General features: G+C 54.6%; 1 protein-coding gene across 1 annotated transcript in view; it reads right to left on the bottom strand.

The window, feature by feature from the left end:
• The window catches only part of CRACDL (CRACD like), a 48,291-nt gene that overhangs the window by 2,473 nt on the left and 24,296 nt on the right, over window positions 1-21,522 (bottom strand). The window contains 5 exon segments of the mRNA XM_032469551.1: window positions 427-599; window positions 11,244-11,325; window positions 11,327-12,084; window positions 12,086-12,794; window positions 17,476-17,703. Of these exon segments, the coding sequence (XP_032325442.1) occupies window positions 427-599; window positions 11,244-11,325; window positions 11,327-12,084; window positions 12,086-12,794; window positions 17,476-17,703 (1,950 nt within the window).

Raw genomic sequence — 21,522 nt, 5'->3', positions numbered from 1 at the left:
AAAAGGAGCCCAGGGTTCCAGCCCTGCAGCCCTAGGTGAGGAGAGAGGACCCCAGCAGGCGGCCAGCGCAGCAGCAAAGGCAGGGTTGGGTCAGGGCTTGGAAATGAGTGCAGATGGAGCTGTTGACATGGTCGCCTGGCGTCCAGCTGGGCAGTTATTTTAACCCCGCCCATCTCTCCATCTGCTGAGCTGCGTTGCCTAGGAGGCCGGGAGCAAAGGGCTGTCCCTGCTGCTCCCAGACTACATGACCCACGGCTTCTCTGCCCCCGTGACAGCCCAGCACACAGGCAGGGCAGACCCCAGCAGTCATCACAGGTGATGGTCCCTGTCATGACTGTGCAGGACGCGGGGCCATCGCGGGGTCCCGGCCCCTGCTGACAGCTCTCTCCTGCGTCTACGGAGACAGAGAGCGTTTGCTCACAGCACCTGGGCTCTTTCGGGCGCCTTGGCTGCCCTTCCTGTTTCAGACTTCAGGGTCCGGGCCCCAGGCTTGTCCTCCTGGCTGGGTGGCTTCTCCGGGGCCCCTCGCCGCTTCTGCCGCCCGACAGTGACCCAGGGCGGCGTAGGCTGGCCATCAGATCCAGGCTCTGCTGCCTTCTCTGTGGGTAAAGACACAGGTTGTGCAAAGCGATCCTCATCACCTTCAGTCCCCTTGTGGCTTCTCCCACACAGAGTACTGCACAGGGGCGGGGGGACAGGGGCGGGGAAGGAGGTCTGGGGGACCCCCCAGGGACACTAGTACTTTCGTTTAAGGGACTCTTTTCTTAGTGAAAAGTGAATCAAAGAGATCATACTCCTCTAGACTGAACCCCCCAGAATTAAAAGCAACTGCTTCTCCACACACATTTTAAAGCCATCTTCTTCCTATGGGATACGTTGTGAAATGAGACAGAAGTCCGCACATAAACGGGTAAGATACCTAGACAGAGGCCATCACTTTGGACCAGCACATACGACCCAGTATCCTATTCTTGGAATATTCTTCTTCTCTTTTAAGAAATTGGACACAAAACCTTCCCTGCATGGAGAGTGACACTGAAAATTATACTGGCTGTATCCCTCAGTATTCCAGAGAGAAGAGAAATAATGCCTTTGAAACCAGAACGTTTGGCCTTACATGTTCCTTACATGTTCCCAGTGCTTATTTTGGGGGGTTAAAACTATGGGTCGTTCCTCCTTCCCTTGCTTTCCAACTCTTCTGTATTTTCATATTTTCTATGACGAGAATGTATTACCTCCATCAGCAGAAAAAAGAAGACAGTTCATTTTTTCCAAGGAAACCGAACGATTCCATCAGCGGCTTTTCACGGGTCTCTTCAAAGGACAGTGAATCCAAAGGCTCCCCACAAGCCAGCCTCTCTGAATGTATGCCCCTCATTCAAACTGGGGAAGTTTGTCCCCAGTCCCTGGCCTGGCTCCTTCCTGCTTCCTGCCACCCCCACCCCCACGTCACAGCCATGTGGGGATGTCCAGGGCGTGTCCGCGTCCTCATCCTTTGGGACCTGACACCCCTGCTCTGCTGTGTTTGGGATTTTACTCTTTGGTTTGGCTTCTGCCTCTAGTTCAGCTTGGAGACCTTTTCCCCCAGTCCCCTGGTCAGCAAGGAGGGGCGAGGGACAGAGCCACTGCCCTGGGAACTTTGCTCTCCCTCGGCGTGGAGAAGAACCTTGGGCTCCACCCGCACCCTGGCCTGTGCAGCTGGGACTGGCTCCTGCCATTCTCTGGGACGCTCCCCGGGGCCTCCGCCCCACGGACTCCAGCCATCACGGCTCCGTCTCCTTGCCTCACCCCTTGCCCCTCCTGCCCCTCAGGCTCTCCCTGGCCGCTGACCGCTTCCCTGCTGCTTTGTGAAACACTTAGGGGTCCCCAAGAAGCTCAAAGAAAACTGACTCCAGGAGCCTGGCCACCCTCACCCTGGGAACCCCAGTTCCCCGCTCTCCTTTGCCATCAGCCCCAGCAGCCTCTGCCCGTGTCTCTTCAGCTCATTCCAGACCCAGCCATGGCGCGAGCACTGGGCTCTCCAGCCACCCAGCCGCTGGACCACAAATCCGAGGTCTCGCCCTGTCCTCGGCCTGCTCTCCCCCTGCAGCCTGGATTTGGCCACAGAACCTCTTCTGGAGGCCTGGCCTCCTCGGGTGTCCCCTCTCCAGGTCCCTGCCGACTCCTACTCCTAAACCTGGGATTCCTCCTTGTTCCCGACCCTCGGCCTTCTGTCTTCTCCCCCACACGTGCTCTGGTCCACCCCTGGCTTCAGCACTCACATCTGCCCGGATTACTTGCAATGTGTGATCCAGCCCGACTTTCCAGTCTTAGCCAGAGCCCAGCATTTCTGCTCCCCGGCTCCTGCCTCCTCCTCTCCTTCACCCCTTTCATTCATTTATTCATTCATTCACTCACTCACTCATCGTTTGCTATGGGCAGGGATTGTGTTAAATGCTAAGGTGGAAAAATAAAAACTGTTTCTTCCAAGAGCTTGAAGTCCAGTACGGGAGACTAAGCACAAACAAGTCACTTGGAACAGGAAAGGGCTACAATCCACAATGTGCCGTGTAGACACGGCGACACCAGTGGGTGGGATGTGAGGATGCCGTCTGGGGTGGGAACCTGGAGAAGGAAACTTCCAGGCTGAGCAAAGGGGCAAGGAAAGGCCTCCCAGGTGGAGGGGGCAGAAGGCAGAGCCCAGAGGGGCTGAAGTGCAGGTGGGGCTGACTGAGAGGGACTTCCTGTCCGTAATGGGGAGCCACAGGGGTTTAAACCCTGGGCACACTCTGGAGGCTGCATGGGGAGTAAGTGTGAGCAGGGGGACCAGGAAGCTGGAGGTGAGGAGGAAGGCTGTGGCCACAGTCCAGGAGAGGTGACACCGCGTCCTGGGATCATCCCTTAGTGTCCACCAAGTCCCGACCCGGATGCCTCCTCCATGAAGCCTGCCCTGATCACCTAGCTGGACGGGCTCTCCCCTCCTCACTCTCCTGTAACTCTCTTGACACAGTCTCTCCCTACTGTTTGGTACCATGTGCCTCTGCCAGCTGACCGCCCACCCCACTGATATGTGCTTTGGGTCATTGGAACTTCTTATTTACTCAACAAACACACGGCGGAGACCACATACCAGGTGCTGTTCTAATATTAGCTTATCGACAATGTACATTTACATTTTGTTTCTTGTCCAGAGAACCCAGCAGTTGCCCGGAACACAGAGGCAGGCTGGTGGCTGTGGATTTCATAGAAAGCCTGCATTTCTTCTCCCCCATCTCAGTGCCTCATTCCACAGAGTCCTCCTAACCTCTGTCTTCCTGGGCTTTTCTTACAGGGGCCCTCTCATTTTCTCTCTGATCTTTTCTTCACACTCAGTGGCTGGTCATGCCCCCTGCTCTCTGCTGGGCCGAGACGTCTGGCCACGCTGTCCTCCCGGCCATGTCGAGTACGTTCCAGGCAGATTAGAGGGCTGCGACCAGCCGCTGAAGCTCACTACCTCAGCCAGCCATGTTCTGAGGAGCTCTGTCAATTCTCCATGTTGTGCATGGAGAGAAAATTTCCATCCTGGGTTTCAAACTCAAGGCAGAGGCCGCCCTGGCATCTCAGTGTCCTGGCTGGCTCCCCGGCCCTGTGGGGCTGTGTCGGGCCCGTGGCGCTGGTGTCACTCTGACCGTGGGGGCACAGACACAGCTCTGGTGAACTCCTACCCTCCGCAATCGGATGACCCACATGAGCCCAAAGGAGGATTTTACAACTCACTGGAGAAGAGGGTACGGACCAGGGCACAGATAACATCCCTAGGGACCTGGGGCAGGGGAGGCTGGGGCCCCCCAGGGTGGAACTATAATGGGGGTCTACACCCCATGTGACAGCCAGGACACAGCTGTGACTTGTCAACAATACCGTCTCCTGGGTGAGGTGCAATGAGCCACACAACGTGAACCATCACGGTTTCTTGCTCTCTGGCTGTGAAAATACAGCAGATGCCCTGCCCTGAGCTCACACGAGGCAGGATAGCGGGCTTCTCACGCCTCATAAACACTTGGTAGATGCTGCCAGGTTTGAAGCAGCTATTTTAAAGAATCTTTGTCCTTTCATAAAATAACTTTCTTGTTCATAAAAGGACACACAAAAACAAACAAACAAACAAAACAGTATGCACGCACATTGTACACATTCCGAAAGCAGATAAAAACACAAAGAAGCAGAAAAAAGTTTTCCCTAAATTAACGAGCCAAGAGAGCCGTGTTAACGCTTGGCACATGGCTTCCAATCTCCTTCCATTACACTGTTGTCTTTAAAACACACATCAACAGCTCATTTCCAGCCCTTCAAAATACTCTCTGTGGACGGAGGGGCCCGAGTTTGCTCCCTAAGACTTCTGATCTGAAGTGGACGCACCACCAACCTTTGTCACCACAGAGCTTCAGCAACGGAGAGACCACCCCTTGTTTCTGTCTCCCCTCCAGCCCCTCTGCCAGCACCCTGGTTTACACGGGGAGGAGGGGACAATGTGCACAGAGAGACACCAAGGGGACCGCTGGGGTGGGGAGGGGCCCTGAGGTCACATGGGCCTCACCCACACCGTGGGCTCCCTGTAGGAAAGGTGAAGGTTTTTTAAAAGTGTTTATTGATTGAACACAGACAGCTCCTGATCAATTCATGGCCTTGCTCTGCGTCGGCTCTGGCTGTGAGCTCGGCTGTGTGATCCTAGCAGAGAACTTGGACATTTAATGCTCCTGTGAGCATTTACCTCGAAGCCACACTGAGGGTTTTGAGAATGAGCAAGGGCTTCTCGCAGACCAAGCTCCAACGTTTAATGATATGTGATGCAACCGGGTCCTAACTCTACCTCCAAAGGTAACGTATCACCGTTCCTCCATTTGCTCATTTGACAGATACAGTCCCCCCTCGCTGACCAGGAATTCCATATTTGAGAATTCGCCCACTCACTAAAATGTATTTGTAACCCCCAAATCAATACTCCTGACCCTTTGTGGTCACCTGCAGACATGCCCAGAGCAGTGGAAAATTTGAGTCCCAGGACAAGCATGTTCCCAGCTGATATGGGTGGGGATGCTATTTCTTTCCTGTTTCTGCTCTCAGACTGCACACAAGGGTCCTTTTTGCGGTATGCTTAGTGCCACATTTTTGCATTTCTGTGTTTTTTTCTTGGGGATTTGTCTGTCGAAAATAGCCCCCACGTCTAGTGCTTAAGTGCTGTCTGGTGCCCATGAGCACAAGGCAGTGATGTGCCTTATGAAGGAGATACATGTGTCAGATGGGGCGTGTGTGACCCTATGGCTTGCTGGAAGGTGCACGGAAAGGGGCCAACACTACATATTAAATAAGGTGTCTTTAAACAGAAACACACACAACACAAAGTTATGTACCAAGCAGTTGAGGATAATGTGATCAGGGATTGGCAGGAAGCTGACCCCACATTCCCCCCAGAGCGATGGTGCGAGACTCACTGATTCAGTGCTCATGGTGACTTTGCAGAGCATAACTACTGCAAAAAACCAGAATCATCTGTCTTTGTGAGTGCCCACCTGGCCCCAGGCCCCAGGGGAGATGCTGTCTACACGGAGGAAGAGTGTGTCTAATCTCGCCCATCTCTCCGGTGCTCGCATACAGACTCTCCTACAAGCACCATCAGGGAGAGTGGGGTCCTTCCACCACTAACACGGAGCCTGCAGCAAAGGAAAGGGCTCCAGGGCCCGAGGGAAGGGGGCATGGAGGGGCCTCTGGGCACCGGTCTCCTTCTGCGCCCTGGTCTGTGAAATTCACTGAGCGGCACACACATGATCTGTGCCCTTCTCTGTGCGTGTATCGTTCTTCAGTAAAAAGCAAAAAACCAAAACCCAAACACAAAAACAACTCTAAGATGATCAGGACTCACTCGGTGCTTGGAGAGTGACCAGGAGAAGCAGGTGGCTCCCTTCTCAGCCTCTTCAGTGCCCCTTGGACCCCAAATGCACTGGGGGTTCTGGGCCCGCCTGCCTTCTCTCTGCTGCCCCCACTCTTCCTCTTCCATTCTCCGACGGCTTGCCCTGAACCCCTCCTCCTGCTCCCACTGCCTCTTCTACATAAGACCACAGTCAGCAAGGGCAGAGAACTTGTCTCCAGAAACACAAGGCACACTGCAGCTCTCAGGGAGAACAGCTACAGTGTCTGAGGGCCTCTTTCTTCCCCCTCTTCCCTACTCCTAAGCCAGGAGGCACTGCAGGGATCTCCTCGTCCCCTCAGCTTCTCTGAAACCCACCTTCCCCAGACCTACTGCTCTCCTTTCTCACAAGCTCCAAAACCACTTGTTAGGGGGGGAAAAGCCACTGTTGCTTTAAATGTTCCTTCTGGAGTGTTTCTATCATAACAGGTGACAGCCAGCAAGGGCCAAGACGGTGCCCTTTTCCTTTGTCTCATGGACACACTCTGAAGCATCTGACAACTTGCCCACCCGTGTAGGGCACAGTTACGCCCCACTGATAACCATCAGCACGTCAAGGTTTATAACCAACCCAGTTCTGGTGAACCGGCCGATGGACTTAGAAGGTTTCCCAGTGTCAACATTTATGAGGGTCTGATAACGCCTAACATGTTCATCCGGGGCAGGGAGCAGTCAGTCCTTGTCCAGGGCCGGAGTTTGTACAGGCCTCCAGAGCACAAATTTATGTGAGCTTTTTTTCCCCAAATGGGGGCCTGAAGTCTACTTTGTTTATTGTCACAGCATCAACTATCATAGTTAAAAAAATTATTTTAACCTCTGTTGCTCCTAGGTAAAATCTGTGAAAAAGTGTTTATAAAGTAAAATGAACTGCATCTAGATGGGGATGTGTGGGGCCAGGGGTCTGGGCATGGGCAGGCACGTTTACTGGGGGTGCCCCGGGGGCCAGGTGCTTTGCCAGGCTCTTTGCCAGGCTTGGGGTGCTGAGCCCAGGCCTCAGCACGTGAAGGCTGCAGACACCCCAGGGCTGTCCAGCCCAACCCCTCGCCTCACCTGGAGACCTGAGGAGCCAGTGACAGCTCCCGGGCACAGAGCTGTGATGGAGGGGCTTGGATTGAAAGTCCATCTGTTCAACCACCACTGTCCGTGCAATTAAAACAGTCTCTAAGCAGGAGGCAGTGACCACAGTCCTTCTCTGAGCACAGAGACAGCTGGTCTCCATCACCTGCCAGGTGATATAACTGGGACTTTACAGGGATACAGGGATGGAAAGGCACTGTTATTTGAAAATAATTTTGAGCTACAGCAGAAAAGGAGAAAAAGTAGTGAAGTTACTATATTATATGCAGAATGTAAACAGTTGCCCCACCTTGGATTCCTTGTGGGGTCTCCAGGGGCAGCTGGACTTCTGCAAGAGCTGTCTAGAGGGGCCAGCAGAACAAGTAATCAGTCGAGGGACAGCCCGTGTCCACAGAGCTTGGGTCTCCGCTCCCCCATCACACCTCCCGCTCCCAGCCAGGTACGGCTCTCTCTCTACTCGAGAAACGTTAACAGATAAGGGTTCTTCGGTCTTGATTTTCAGAGCAGCACCACATGCAGAATAACCCTCACAACTCTCCTCGTCACGTAAGGATACTTTCAATCCCCATTTCAGAGATGGGAACCCAGAGCCTCACAGCATAAAGGACTTGTTTGGGGTGACACGGCCCTAGTGTCACCAAGGGGGCACTAGACACAGGCTTCTGGGTCTCTGACCTTCATTCACTCCACCACACGTCACATCCTATTAAGGGCAAGGACCCCACAGCTTTCCTAGACGTCATTGCCTCCTCATTATCACTCACCACCGAGTGGCAAACGACAGTCACTCAACCTGGCACTGCTGAGGTGTGGGGCTGGGTTATCCTCTGCTGTAGGGGGGCTGGGGGAGGCTGTGCATTGTTTATTGTCACAGCATCAACTGTAACAGTTTAAAAAATTATTTTAACCTCTGTTGCTCATAGGTAAAATCTGTGAAAAAGTGTTTATAAAGAAAAATCAATGCCTGAACCACATCTAGATTAGGATGTGTGGGGCCAGGGGTCTGGTCATGGCAGGCACGTTTACTGGGGGTGCCCTGAGGGTCAGAGGTCTGGTCTAACCACCACTTGCTAGAGCTGGCGGTATCTGCCCCCCTCCCACCATAGTCCTGACAATCAGCTCTGACTCCAGACGCTGCCACACGTCTGTCAAAGGATGAACGCATGCAGGTGTGAGGACTGGGTCAGGGACCTGCGTGTGCCACTGTCACCAGCCTGGTCAGGGTGGGAAACAAGCTTGGACTGGAGGCTGAGGCTGGTTATCAAATGTGGTCCCTGGTGAGAATGGCACTTTGTTCAGCCAGTCTCCTAAACAGCCAACAAGTGTCCACCACATCATCATAGAAAATAAAACACACACACAGAGAGAGAGAGAGAGAGAGAGAGAGAGAAAGGAGGCCGACATTCAGAGAGTGGACTTACAAGTGATTGCTTTTTTTAAGGTACTTTCTATATTTCACCATTTCCCCTGTTCTAACTCTAATCCTGTGCACAGGAAGGAGGCTGCTTCCAGGCTGGTAATTTAGACTCTGGGATGGACTGGCCCAACAGGGGATGGGGACTGCCCTACACACACGAGCAGGGCTGATAACCCCGGGCCGTTCACCTCCTACGGCAAATGACTGGATTAACTGGTCTCGAGCACAGATGTGCTGGGCTCGCAGCCACCATCCCAAGTGGCCCTGGGAGGCTCAGCCCAGTTGGCGAGCTGGACTCCTCTGTTTATAGCAACAACCGTGGAGTCCTCCCCACACCTCTCCAGCATGCCAGGGGGGTTTCTCCATCTCCAAAGAAGGAAGACAGGGTGTGGAGGAGAAGGATTCCGGGGACAAAGCAGCTTGAGTCCCAGAGGCAGAACCCTGCCCATCTGGGACATCTCAATAACCCAGCTGTGTGATGTGCAGCCCCCCAAAGGGGGACGGGCAGGTGGTAGCCCATTTGGGAGCTCTGGGTAAGGTGCCTGCCATCACAAGGTAATAAACAGCCATAATTAGGTCTTTCTGGAAAACTGGGTAATACTTTTATTACAACTTTTATTGTCTGTATGTTTTATATCAATTTAATTGTCTTTAGCTGCTATAATTTGGGAGCAAAGGGGGTGAAGGCAGAAGTGATAATAACAAACTGACCCACGAGCAGATCCAGTGTCTGGGGAAGCGGCAGAGGCCCTGCTCATCCTTACTCGCCTCCCACTGCCCTGACTCTCTCGGTTCCTTGCACAGGATCACTGATGGGGTCCAACAGCATGGGCTCTGGGCGTCCGCTCTGGCCTGCACGAGGCAGCCCCCTGAGCTCAAGGTCCCAGGTGGGACCAGACAGCAGCCCCAGCCTCTCCTGGCTCTTGCCCTTCAAATACCACCCCACTCTGGGAGGCTCGGTTCCCCACAGAACGTAGGAATACGTCCCTCCTCTTCGCGCTGGAATGAAAATCACTACCCATGCTAAGTAACCTAGATTCTTCCACTTGAGAAGTCATCTGAGTCCGTTATTTCTATGACTTAGGGAATGTTAATAAAAATAAATGGACAAGACGATTCTCCACTATTTAAGCGAAGCCGTTAGATAAATATTAGATGGTATTTCATAAACCAAAGGAGAAAACACAAGGTCTCTGACTACAGACCATTCCAGGCATTGGACAGTGAGCAAAGCCTCACTCTCCCAGCTTAAGATGAGGAAGTTATAAATTGATCGATGTGTCAAGCATCACCCTCCAAAGCTTCTTTTCCCGCTCTGACCACAAACGTGAGGCTCCTGTGTTTTGGTTCCGTCCATTCAGCAAGCCTGTGGGAGACACCTTCAATTCTAGGCCTCGAAGGTGGATGGTGCTGATGCTGGGGTTTTATCTGCCCAGAGCAAACCCCCTCCTCCCTTGTCATTTCAATGGTTTTTTGAATCCCTCTACGACAGCTTCAGGAACCTGGACATTTGCAGAGTTACAGCCTGAAGCTCCCCAACTGCCCCCTTCCTCACTGATGATTCCCGCAGCAACAGCAGAAAATCACAGCTGAGCCCAGGGGCCTGGATCAAGAAGGCTACATGGGCCCGTTTTGGGGGGCGTTTTCCCCAAAGGTGCATCTTTGCGTGTCACCTTAGGAATTTAAGGTCCTTTAGACTCTGCACTTTTACTAACCTCCTGGGAGGAAGACACAAAAGACTAGGATGCCTTTGAACCTGTCTTTACGTTGAGTGTGCCCTTCATCCTCCTTTTAGGGGGAGGGGTCCCCAGGAGAACTGGGTTCTGCTTCCTCTCTGTCCCGTCATGGAGCGCTTCAGCGGAGTCCTGGACTTAGAGCAGCCACTCAGAATATCCTGAAAGTTGTGTTGTTTTATCAAAGCTGCCTTGGAAAATTTCTCCTTGAGGCCCCCATCACACACACACACACACACACACACACACGACTTGCATGTCTGCTTCCATTTTTGGCACACGATTTCCCATTAATAAAAGAAACCAGCAACGAGAGAGACTTTAGCTCTACCGAAAATACCCATTTCCGACAGCTTTCTCATTTCGTCTGAAACACTATAAATAAAAAGTGACAAACGTCAAAGACATAGAAAGGTCATCTATTTCATCTCTGCTCATTTTAAAAGACAGTTGCTTCAGAAGGTTCTTACATTCTGCCCCAGTCTTAACACCATCTCCCTTTTGGGAGAGCTACCGCCCACACACTGAGCATCTCAGACTCCGGGAGCTGGGATGCTTCCTGTGTGAGGCTGGGCCCTGCGGGCCTGCTTATTAAACAGGAGGAAATTCTTGCTTTGAGGGAAAGGTTAGAACAATGCTGAGTGACAGAAGAGCCAATGCTTCATTCATAACAGAAAACTAGCCCAGGCCCGGGAGAGCCTCCATCCCTGAGAGCACACACACCCCGGGAGCCTGGGCCTCACCAAGCTTCCACACTAAAAAGCAGAAGCAACATTTGAGTGATCCACTGAGGGGCCCATCTCCTCTCGGGACAATATGCACGACGAGTTTTTACATTTTCCTGACTTCTCGGATCTTACACAAAACCTTGTTTTCCTCCTCCACGCTCCATTCCTAGTCTTGATCAGACATGTTATTGGTACCAAGAGGAATTCTGACTTTTCCTTCCAATTCTGCTGCAACGAGGCTCTTACCCAAAGCATTTACATACATTGTGGACGTCCAGCAAGATACTCCAACTGTGACCTGATTTCCCCGTCACCCTCCCCTTCTGAACACCCTGCCAGGCCGCTGGCTCTAGCTAGAATCTTACCAATTGCCCTGTGGGGCGACTTTCTCTCCGCCGGCTGGTTCTCCTTCCTGGGATCCAAGTCCCCGGGGCTGGTGTCCGGGGGGCGCAGGCAGCTGGGGGAGGGTGAGGGTCTGCAGCAGCGGCTTCCTGGGCAGGGGCGGTTTGGAGCTGAGCTGCTCTGCGGACCGGGCCTTCGCCTTGCCCTGCTCGTTGGGGGTCCTGGCACCTCGGGCGGCGGGGCCCGTCCCCAGCGGACCCCTGTCGTCCCTGGAGAGCAAGGTCAGCCCTCCTTTCTCTAACCTCACCTCCGCACTGTGCCTCTTGATCCCTCTCCCGTCGGGGCCGGGCGCTTCCCTGTGTTTGAAGGACAGAGACGTGGAGCGGAGCTTGACCGGGAAGGGGCTTCCGTGCTCGCCCGCGGGGCGCTCCCGCGCCGCTGCGCCGGGGTCCGCGGTGGCCGCCTGGTCCCCCAGGTCGGGAGAGCCGCGCTCGGCCGGGGAGGGCGGCTTCCGAGGGCCGGGCTTCGCGCCCTGGGGCTCGGGGAGGTCCTCGAGGGCGGCTTCGCTCCTCCAGGCCAGGCCGCTCCTCAGAAGCCGGATCGGGGGGCCGCGGGGCTCCAGCAGGAGGCTGCCCGCGCGCGGCCACTCCTGGCCCGACGACACCGAGAACTTCTTCGCGGCCCGCGCCTCGCGGCCGCCTCGCTCCATCTTCCGCTCGGGCGCCGCCGCCTCCGGTGCTCCTGGTGGGGACTCCGCCCGCTCGGCCCTGGGGGGCTCCGGGGGGGCGGCCTCGTGGTCCGGAGACCGGGGTGCGGGCTCCTGGGGAGACGACTCCGAGGCAGCTGGTGAGGGGGCGGCGCCGAGGCTTCACATTCAGGGTCACGGCCGGGGCCTTGCGCTTCAAGCAGCTCTTGGGGGCCGGGGGGCTGGGGGCGGGGGCCGGGGTTTCTGGGCCTGCTCCCTCGGGACCCGGCACGTCCAGCATTGGCTGCACCTCCTTCTGGCCGGTGTGGTCTGGCCCATGGGGACTAGGGAGAGTCTCCAGCGTGGTGGCGGGGCCAGGCTCGGGAGGGGCCGTGTCCCCGTCGAGGATACAAGGAGATAATTGGCCCTCTGCGTCTCCAGAAGCACAATCCACCTCGTCTGCTGTGTCCCTGTCTGAGGAACACGTGCTTTCCTGGGACAGCTCCTCCCTCTGGTCTTCCCTGTGATTAGGGTGCGGGGAGCCTTCTGGCCCAGACGGGGACTCTGCGAGGGAGGCTGGGCCTGACACAGCCTCTGTGACCTCTGGGGTGGCCGGGTGGCTGGAGGGGTTGTCCCCCAGGAGGCTGTCCTCCTCGATGCTGGCACTGAGGGCCGGGCAGTGCTGCAGGCGCCTCCGCCGGGCACGCGCCCCCCCAGGTGGTGGCAGCATGGTGGCCAGTCCCCCAGGCTCAGGGCCTCTGTCGGGTCCCGCCTCCTGCTGCCCAGAACTGGGCTTCTCCTCCGTGCTGACTTTGGGGAGTGGTTTCTCGTCGTATTCCTCCTCCTCTGGGGTACCCGTCAGATCGCTCAGGGATTCGGACTGTGCTCTCTAAGGAAAAGAAGACAAGCATCACTAGGATGAATACGAGGAAGCCCCCAGGCCTCCCCATTGTGTTCAAGGTTTAATTAGGTTTAAAGGAAGTAGTATGTCTCTAACGCTGGCACTCAGGTGGCCATTCACATACAGGTGTCTTTTCTTAATCCCCCCTTACTGGTCTGTTTGGAATCTTGCCTCCCAAGTTCAGTGTTCCGCAGAACAGAGGCAGCTACGCCCTTAGGATAAATGCTATCTAAGGCTCTTAAGGCCAGGCCACAAAACCAGTGGACACTGCTCTACAGGGAAGGGGACCAGCATCAGCCCCGACTGCCACGCTCGTGCTCTGCGTGGTTATTTCCCTTACTCCCTGACTCATCCCAGTGAGGAGAGGATCAGTATTTCCTGTTTGCACTTGGAGAACCAGGAGCTCAGGGAGGTCCCTACCTTGGTCAAGGCTGAGCAAATAAGTGGCTCAGTAGAAAATCTGTTGCCCTCTCTGACCCCCGCCACCCTCGTGCTGCCTGGGAGGCGGTCTCCAAGGTCAATACCCTCTCTGTCCAGGGATGCACCGTCATGGCGAAGGCAGGCTGGTCTCCCTAAGAGACGATTCACAGCATTCAACACAGGCAACAGCAAACTGCAGCTTACAGGATAAAGCCCAAACTTCCCAGCTAAATCTCATGTTCTGTGGTTTTAAATGGTTTCTCCCACCCCCTACTCGGGTCAAACCAAGCTCCCACCACTGTATGTGTTAGACTCTGGGCCTGAGGGACCGCCCCGCCCCACCAGCAACCCCAGAGCTGTCTCCACTTCCAGGCCTTGCCTGCTCCCTGCGCCTGGGGGCTCTCCCTTCTCTCCTGAAGCCTCCTTGGCTGGGCAATAATACACTGTCTTGTGTTATTTTTCTTTTGAAAGGTCTCTGGGATTTAGATTCAGTCCACTTCCTCCCTACCGTACACAAAGTCAGTTCCTACGCAGTTAGGAAGGAAAGGAGCCCAAGGTACTCGTGACTCACCCCAAAGCCAGCGAGAACATGGTTGAGAGGCCGAGGGTATTGAGGTTGGGCTTTTTTAAAAGTTCCTGAATTTAGACCTGACTTTAGACTTTAGAGAGTCCCCCAGGCTGCTGCACAGACAGTGCTCGCCTTCCTTCTTTGTAGGAAACACCGGGGGTTGGGGGGCGGTGTTTGCAATAGGTTTTTGTTATTTGAACATTTTCCAGCTGGCATCTGCTTGCTAACACAGGATAACTGGGATGTTTGTGACAACACCTCAGCTAGCTCCTTGCCAAGATGCACAATTCTATTCCTCTGGATTTAAAAAGAGGACGATGCGAAAAGAAATCGCAGAAGAATTTTCAAAAGCTGCAGGTTCTAAAGGTGTTACTGGCCTCTCGCTGCTACAGGAAAGCTCTGGGGTTGAAATTCCTTTAGCACGTGGGTTGTATTTTAAAACAGCTGGAACCCACAGTAAGTCAGAGTAGGAATGAGGAGCAGGTCTGGCTTGGGCACATCCAACCTGAGGCACCAGCAGGTCCAAGGGGTTAGAGTGGAGCGGCCAGGCTGGAGGAAGGCTGGCATGGAGCCTGGACTCCAGAGGGTGGACTCAGACGCTGAGCAGAGGCTTTGCAGAGAACAAAGTGGCTCCCATCTGAGCCCGGGTTCTCTGGCTTGGACAGCAAGGAGGATGCACATGCCCACTCCACCCGCACTGCCTCCCCTCCCTCTCCTCCCCTGGGCCCTCAGAGCAGCTTAGCACCCTGGAGCCCTCCCGAGGAACCAGAAGCAGGGACCCAGTGCTCAGCCTGCAGCCCCCCAGATGGAGACTGTACCACAGCTGCCCGCTCATCCACCTTCTCCCACCAGGAGAAGAGCGTCTGGGCAGCATCCCCATCATCTCTGGGCAGAGGACGCTGCTGGTGAGCAGCACGGTGTGGAGAGGAGGCATCAGTCTCTGTCCGAGACCTGCGACTTGCTGGCAGCTCTGCCAGCCACGTGACCACGCCGCTCCTAACAGAGCAGAGTTAACAACACTCCCTCTCCTGGCACTGCCGGGGCTGGGATGAGGACCAGCTGGCGTGGTGAGACGTCAGTGTAAACATTCATGGGCGTTCCCTCCTGGGGCGCCGGAGCCACGCACAGGACATGTTCTGTGCAGCGGGGTAAAACGCGGAGACGACCAACAACCCGCGTTTGTCTTCCGCGTGCTCCTCCTTCCCAGCCCGGGCTCCGGTGGGGGCAGCGGGAGCCGGCCAAACGCAGTCTGGAATGTGGTTTTCAAATTTGTAACAAATATCACACTCTTGATGGCCAAGGGTTATTTTTCCTTTTTTGCTGTGCAAGATGGGATTTTTAAGCTAGGAAAAAACCTTTTTTCCCCTAGTGCTCCAAAAGACTCTGAGCCTAGATGATGGGGAGAGTTTCCCCCACCTAGAGCTGGAGGGGCAGAGCTGGGGGACGTCTGGCTGGGCGTGGGCAGCTGTTCTGCCCACACGGAGGAAGAGCTTGGGTAGCAGCAGTATAGACAGGGAGACAGAAGATGCCTGAGCCTGGGGATGCGGGAGGCAGTGAGAGTGGGTGATGGAGAAAGAAACCCCAAATGCTACAGGGGATCAGAGAAGCAGGAGAAACTTGGACTGCACTGTCCAGTGAAGCGCCAAGGGACAGCGAACCTCCAGAAGTCCTCAGGTCAGCAGGGCAGCAGAGAGGGCAGCATGGTGGCGTTTCACACCCTCAGAGCAGAAGGGGAAGAGCTTAAACCACATGGTCCCGAGGAAGGTCCTCATGGCTGGGAGGAGGGACCTCATGACCAAAAGGCAAAGGGGGCTGCAGACACGAAGGGACAAAGGCCTCCAACTTGGGACCCAACAGTGACACTGGTGACCACCAGCCAGACACCTCTGTCTAGTCAGGAAAATATGGACACCTCCCCAAATGTAATGTATCCATGCCTGCTCCCGACCAAGAAGGGAAGGGAAAGAAAGAGGCAAAGATGTGGAAAGGCCAGAGTTTAAATCAAGGAATGACTGTGTTGACCCACACCACCTAAATCAGATTTTCTCTTATTTTGAAAAATGGGATTCAAGAGCTAAGTCAAGTTCAAAAGTAAAGAAGGAGGTACAGCTCTGCTCAGCGGGCAGCAAGAGGTGTGTTTCCACCTGGATTATGAGAGCCGGCCTTCCCTCTGCCAAGTCCTGGCCAGGCGGTGGCTGGGTACACACACCCTTCCTGGGCAGAAGGCATCTCCCTGAGAAGAAAGGCCAGACTGGAGGGCCAGAGGGAACTGGCTTTGCCCCTGCCCTGTGGCTACCCTCAGCACGAGGACAGGCAAGTCAGAGTTGTTGGATCTTGCAAGTCCCCAGAGTACTCAGCCTTTAACTGCAAAGGTTCTGATGGATAAGCGTTTGTACAAGTCGCCAGGTGCCCAGTTTGCACAAGGGCACACCAGCCCAAAGGTAACACCGTTCGCTTCTTTCTCCAGCATTAGTCCCCTCAGAAGTCAACCCTGCCGGCATGAGCTTAAAAAGCACCTTCCCCGTGCCCAGAGGAAAACCCACGCTCTCCAGGGAGCCCCTGACATGCCGGGAGGCCCCAGACCACTGCCTCCAGCTACAGCACCCCACTTGTCCTGGCACTTCATCAGCACACCCCAGTCTTGCCTCAAGGGAAGGGCCGTGGGATGTCAGTCGGTGAGCAGCTCTCTCTCGGCCCTGACATGCTCTGTGGCCTGGCTGGCCCCACACCCTGCCTCTCAGCACCACCAGACAGCAGAGAAGACAATAACCCCACGTGGACCTCTAGCCCCCTGGTCCCATGAAGCCGAAGCACGGCATGAGAGAGTTCCCAGCCCCCGGCGTGATGAGCTGACGACGGCCCCAGGCCGCAGGCCCGAAGACGGGTCTGTCCTCACAGGGGCACCACCCCTGGGTTTCTAAGTTGGTCCTCACCCTAGGCAGGTGTCCATCTAGTCATTCACCTCCCTCCTCTGTATCCACTCATTCACAAGTCTGTTTATTCATTCATGTGTTCCACTCATGTCCACCAATGCCTGTGACCAGCACTGTCCAGGGCTGGAAGTACACGGGGTCCAAGGTCTCAGGGGCGACTGGCAATAACCCAGGGAGTGTCTCTATTTACAAAGGTCACTTCCGTGTGTGGCCGGTGCCTAAAGAGGAAGTGGCCACAGTGACGGGTAAGTGGGGCTGCTTTCCAAAGGATGGTTAGGGCGAGACTCTCTGCGGGGAGGACCTCGGAGCCGACCCCCAAGGGCTGAGCAGGAGTCAGCTGGGAAGAGGGTGTCCCCACCAGGTACTGAGTCCTGAGGTGGGTGACAGCTTGGAGAGCTCCAGAAGCAGAAAGGAGCCCAAAGCATGTTGAGTGAGAATGGGAGGAAGTAGGCAGGGCCTGGTTGGGCCAGGTCTGCACTGTGAACGTCACCCTGAGTGCAGTGGGAAGACAAGAGACCCACGGCACACAGCACGTTCTCTAAGTGCGGCAGAATGAATGAACCAATGAACGAATGAATGAGTGTTTGCGCAGGGAGAGGAGCATCTGAAACCACATGCGACCCCAGCTCCTGCCACATGGCCACGGTCCCACTGCCCGTGGGGGTTTCTCAGGGGCTGTGACCCTGCGGGGAAGGGGCTGGGGTGGGTTGGGCTCCCCGGCCTGCCCGCCCCACCCCTGCCCAGTTACCGAGGACAGACGCCGCATTTTGCTGGACCGCTGGTTGCGGGGCTTCACCAAGAGCTTGTGCTTGGCTGCAGAGTTGTCCAGGCAGGAGGAGGACTCAGGTGGATACGCGAAGTCCGCCACGGGCGCCCCGGCGCTGTCCAAGGTCCTGGGGGAGACGGAGGTGTCGCTCGCATGCCGGGAGAAGAGCTGGTGGGGAGACTGCAGCGGGGACGAGGAAGCCACAGAGACCTTCAGGGGACAGAGAGCAAACGCGCCAGGCATCAGCTTCTGGACAGGAATGGCGCAGCCAGCACACACCCACCCTCTCCCACCGTCTCAGCCTCTGGACTCTACCTGAGGGGACATACTTGAAATCTGACTTCCAGCAAGGAGGGCTCCCTGATACTCCTTTAGAAAAATAAATAGCTGGGGGTTTGAAAGGTTGGGCCAAACCCCGGAAGCTCATCTGTCCTTTCCAAGAACCTGCGTCCTAGGCACCCCTTAGCTGGGTAACTGCACCCTCCCACAGCAGCTGGTGCAGGTGCTTCAGACTGGGGCTACTTTCTCCCATGAAGCCCACCAGCCCGATTCCTCAGCCCTGTCTCTGGAAGCCATGAGGGTGGCCGAGGGGTGTGGCTTCACAGCCCGTGCCCAGCAGTTCTCATCACTGTCCCTGGAGCTCCATGTGCTCCCTCTAGGGGTCTGTAGCTTCATGCATACTCTTGGGAAAAGCTGGCTTTATGTTACCAGCTCTTAAGTCTCAAACATTCTACTAGTTCATATCTCAGCAGGCAGTAACGGAAAGGCAGCAAAGGGCAAAAGTTAGGTAGGGGAGTCTCATGAAAGGGTGACGGCAACACCCTGCGATACCATCCCCGCAGAGCTTGCAGGCTTCTTCCCAGAGGAGGAAGCTCCCTCCTCCTGCAAAGACACATATCAGCAGAGAGCAGCAGGGGGGGGGGGGTCACCCACCGCGCACCCAGGAGCAAATTCCACTCCCCGACGAGGAGCCAGGTGCAGAGGGAGAACCTGGGAGGTGCTGGGTGTTAGTGACGATCCTGCCACCTACAAACAAACTCACAAAACCTTCTGTTCCAGCACGGTGCTGGATATCAGTGTTAAGCTCACACTTTTTCCCAGTGTGTTTTATTTTCCAGTTTCACTTATTGTGATAAAACACACATAAAGATACTTACCATCTTAACCACTTTAAAGTGGACAGTTCACTGGTATTAAAAATGTTCACACTGTTGTGCACCCATCACCACCATCCACCTCCAGAACTTTTTCTCTTGTAAAACTAAAACTCTGTGCCTATTAAACACTAAGTCCCCATTCCCCCTCCTCCAGGCTCTGGTACCCACCACTTTCCGTCTCTATGAACTTGATTACTCTAAGTACCTCATGCAAGAGGAACCACATAGTACTTGTCCTTTCGTGTTGGGCTTATTTCGCTTAGCATAACGTCTTCGAGGTTTACCCGTGTTGTGGCACGTGCCGGAAGTTCCTTCCTTTCTAAGGCTCAAGGACATGCCACTGTGGGTACAGACCACCCTTCGTCTACCCACTCATCGGCTGATGGACCCTTGGGTGGCCTTCACGTTCTAGCTGCGATGAAATAATGCTGCTATGAACACAGGAGTACACGTATCTCTGCGAGGAATTGCCTTCAGCCCTTGTCGGTCTATACCCAGAAGTGAAACTGCTGGATCACATGGTAATTTTATGTTTAATTTTCTGAGGAACCGTCATGCTGATTTCCACAGTGGTTGCACCATTTTCCATTCCCACCGACAGTACAGGAGGGTACCCGCTTCTCTGCATCCTCTCCAACATTTGTTCTTTTCTGTCTTCTGTTTTGTTCTAGCAGTAGCCATCATAATGAGGTGTGACAGGGTGCAAAGGTTTACATTTTAACTTAAGACCATAACTTTATGCACCTGACGATTTAGTAAATGGTCTCCTCAGGAAGGCAGCAGCAACAAGAAGATGCAGGCAGCGAGGGGCATGTCTCACTCAAAGTCTTTTCCACAACCTGGGGCTCCAGAGGGCACATACCCCGCAGCACCCCCAAACCAGAGGAGAAGCCGGAGGGGAGATGCTGTTAGCAAGCCTGGGCACGGACGCAGGGACCACCCCCTGCAAGGAAACTGCCTGCAGAGGGATGTATTTTTCCTGTTAACATAAAGTCCCTTAGGTTTTCTAATGCAAGTACAAAGTTAATTCCTATCGACTGGGAGAAGACAATTATCAAAATGAGGGGGAAAGAGTTATAAGTGAACACAATCTATTTTAATTCCCTTGTTCTAGCAACTTGGGTTCTTCCGGGAATAAAACAAGAAAAATTATTTTTAAAATAAACCACAGGACTCCTGGCCACGACTGCCTCCGTGTCTGTGGCTTTGGTTTCTACTCTTGTAGCTGATGATTCAGGGGGTCACCTTCCACTGAAGAGGAGACCCTGCTCCCAGGGAGTCCTCCAGCAGGACGGGGACATTTCACACTCACCCAGAGTCCTTCATTTTCACCTTTGTCTAGAGAGACAATGGATATCCACACTTGGTGAAATTCTGGTTTCTGTTTTTCTTACTGTGTGAGACTCAAGAGAGCAGATGAGATGAACTGCTGCAAATGCAGTGACTCCACAAATGAGAATGAATTCTTCTTCTGTGACAATGTGACACTAGGGGACTCGGGTCTCCCCTCTGTGAACCCAAAGGACCATCATCCCCTGCCTCCTCTCCACTTGGGTCCCCCTGTGTCTGCACTGCCTGAGCAGATGGTCCTGGCCCTGGGTCCGCTCTGGCTGGGGGTCCCGGGGAGGAGCTTAATGTCCCCCGCTGACGCTGAACAGTGGTCTCGGACCCCGTACACCCCATGCCGGCCGTCAACAGCTGGTCTTCCCATGAGAGAACAGAACTCCTGTCTGCACCAAGGTTCTGAGAGTTGTTGGGGCCTGGAGAATCCAAGACCTCCCTGATGTAGGAGAACTGAGTTTCCTCTTTGGTTGATACAGCAACTTTGCGAGGTGGGGTGGGGCCCCCGGGAAGGAGGACGGGGCAGGAAAGCTGACCTGCATTGTACCTGCCGGCTGGCAGCATCCGCAGGTCATATTTGCGTGGTCTGCCCCTAGTCACCCAATTTTCCTGGACTCTGCCTCCGGATGATTCTGGAAGTGGATAATTTAAAAGTCTAGGAAGCCGCCCTTTGTTGGGGGGCTAATGGCTCACAGAGCCCTGAGGAAGCAGCCTGGGGTGCAGAATATTTTGGGGGTCACCCTGGGTGACAGCTATTTTACCACATTTGGCCTCAAAAAGGGGCCCTGCCACCGAGGAGCGGGCAGAGGGCATCACACAAGGAGTGGGCAACAGACACGGGGCAGGGGCGGTGGGCAGGTCCGGGAGAGAAAGGGAGGCACTGGGATACCTGGTCCCATCAGTCCTCTCCCAAACCCTCCCAGGACACAGGTCCCCAGAGCTGACCGATCCAGCCCACAGCCTCGCCCGGGGAGCAGGGAGGGGGCAGCACCTCCTTCTGCCGCCAAAGCAGAGCCGTGTCCCCTTTGCTCTTCCCTCCTCGCCCGGAGCAAACTGGACCTGCCAGTTTGCCACTCTCTACCTGTGTTTCCTGCTTAATGGCAGGACACCTAGACCAGGACAACTTTGATGTGATTCTCCCTTAAAAACCACCGAATGCATTACCTCACATGGTAATGAAATTTTAAAAATAATCACATGTATTTCCTGAAAGACTCATTGTCAGGAAATGTCACCTTGGCTGTGTCTGAAGGCCTTTTGTTCACAACAATCTTCATTAAGTTTCTCTGTCAAGCGTGTGCGCCTGTCTAAGGTGCCACCAACAGGAAAAAGTCAAACAGTCCACAGCCCCATGCTTTGGGGATTTAAGGTGCCATTATATCAAATACCATGTGTTACATAAGTGTGCTTTAAAGGGTTCATTGTTTCCCCCTCTTACCCAGGCTGCTGTGCCGGAAAAACTTTCAGGGCACAAAATATGATCATTGTGTCTTCAAAACCGTTGATGATTATATTTTTTATGTCTTAAAGG

This window comes from Camelus ferus, chromosome 28 (assembly GCF_009834535.1).
Source record: "Camelus ferus isolate YT-003-E chromosome 28, BCGSAC_Cfer_1.0, whole genome shotgun sequence".
NCBI lineage: Eukaryota > Metazoa > Chordata > Mammalia > Artiodactyla > Camelidae > Camelus > Camelus ferus.
This window is presented reverse-complemented; position numbering and strand designations above follow the sequence as displayed.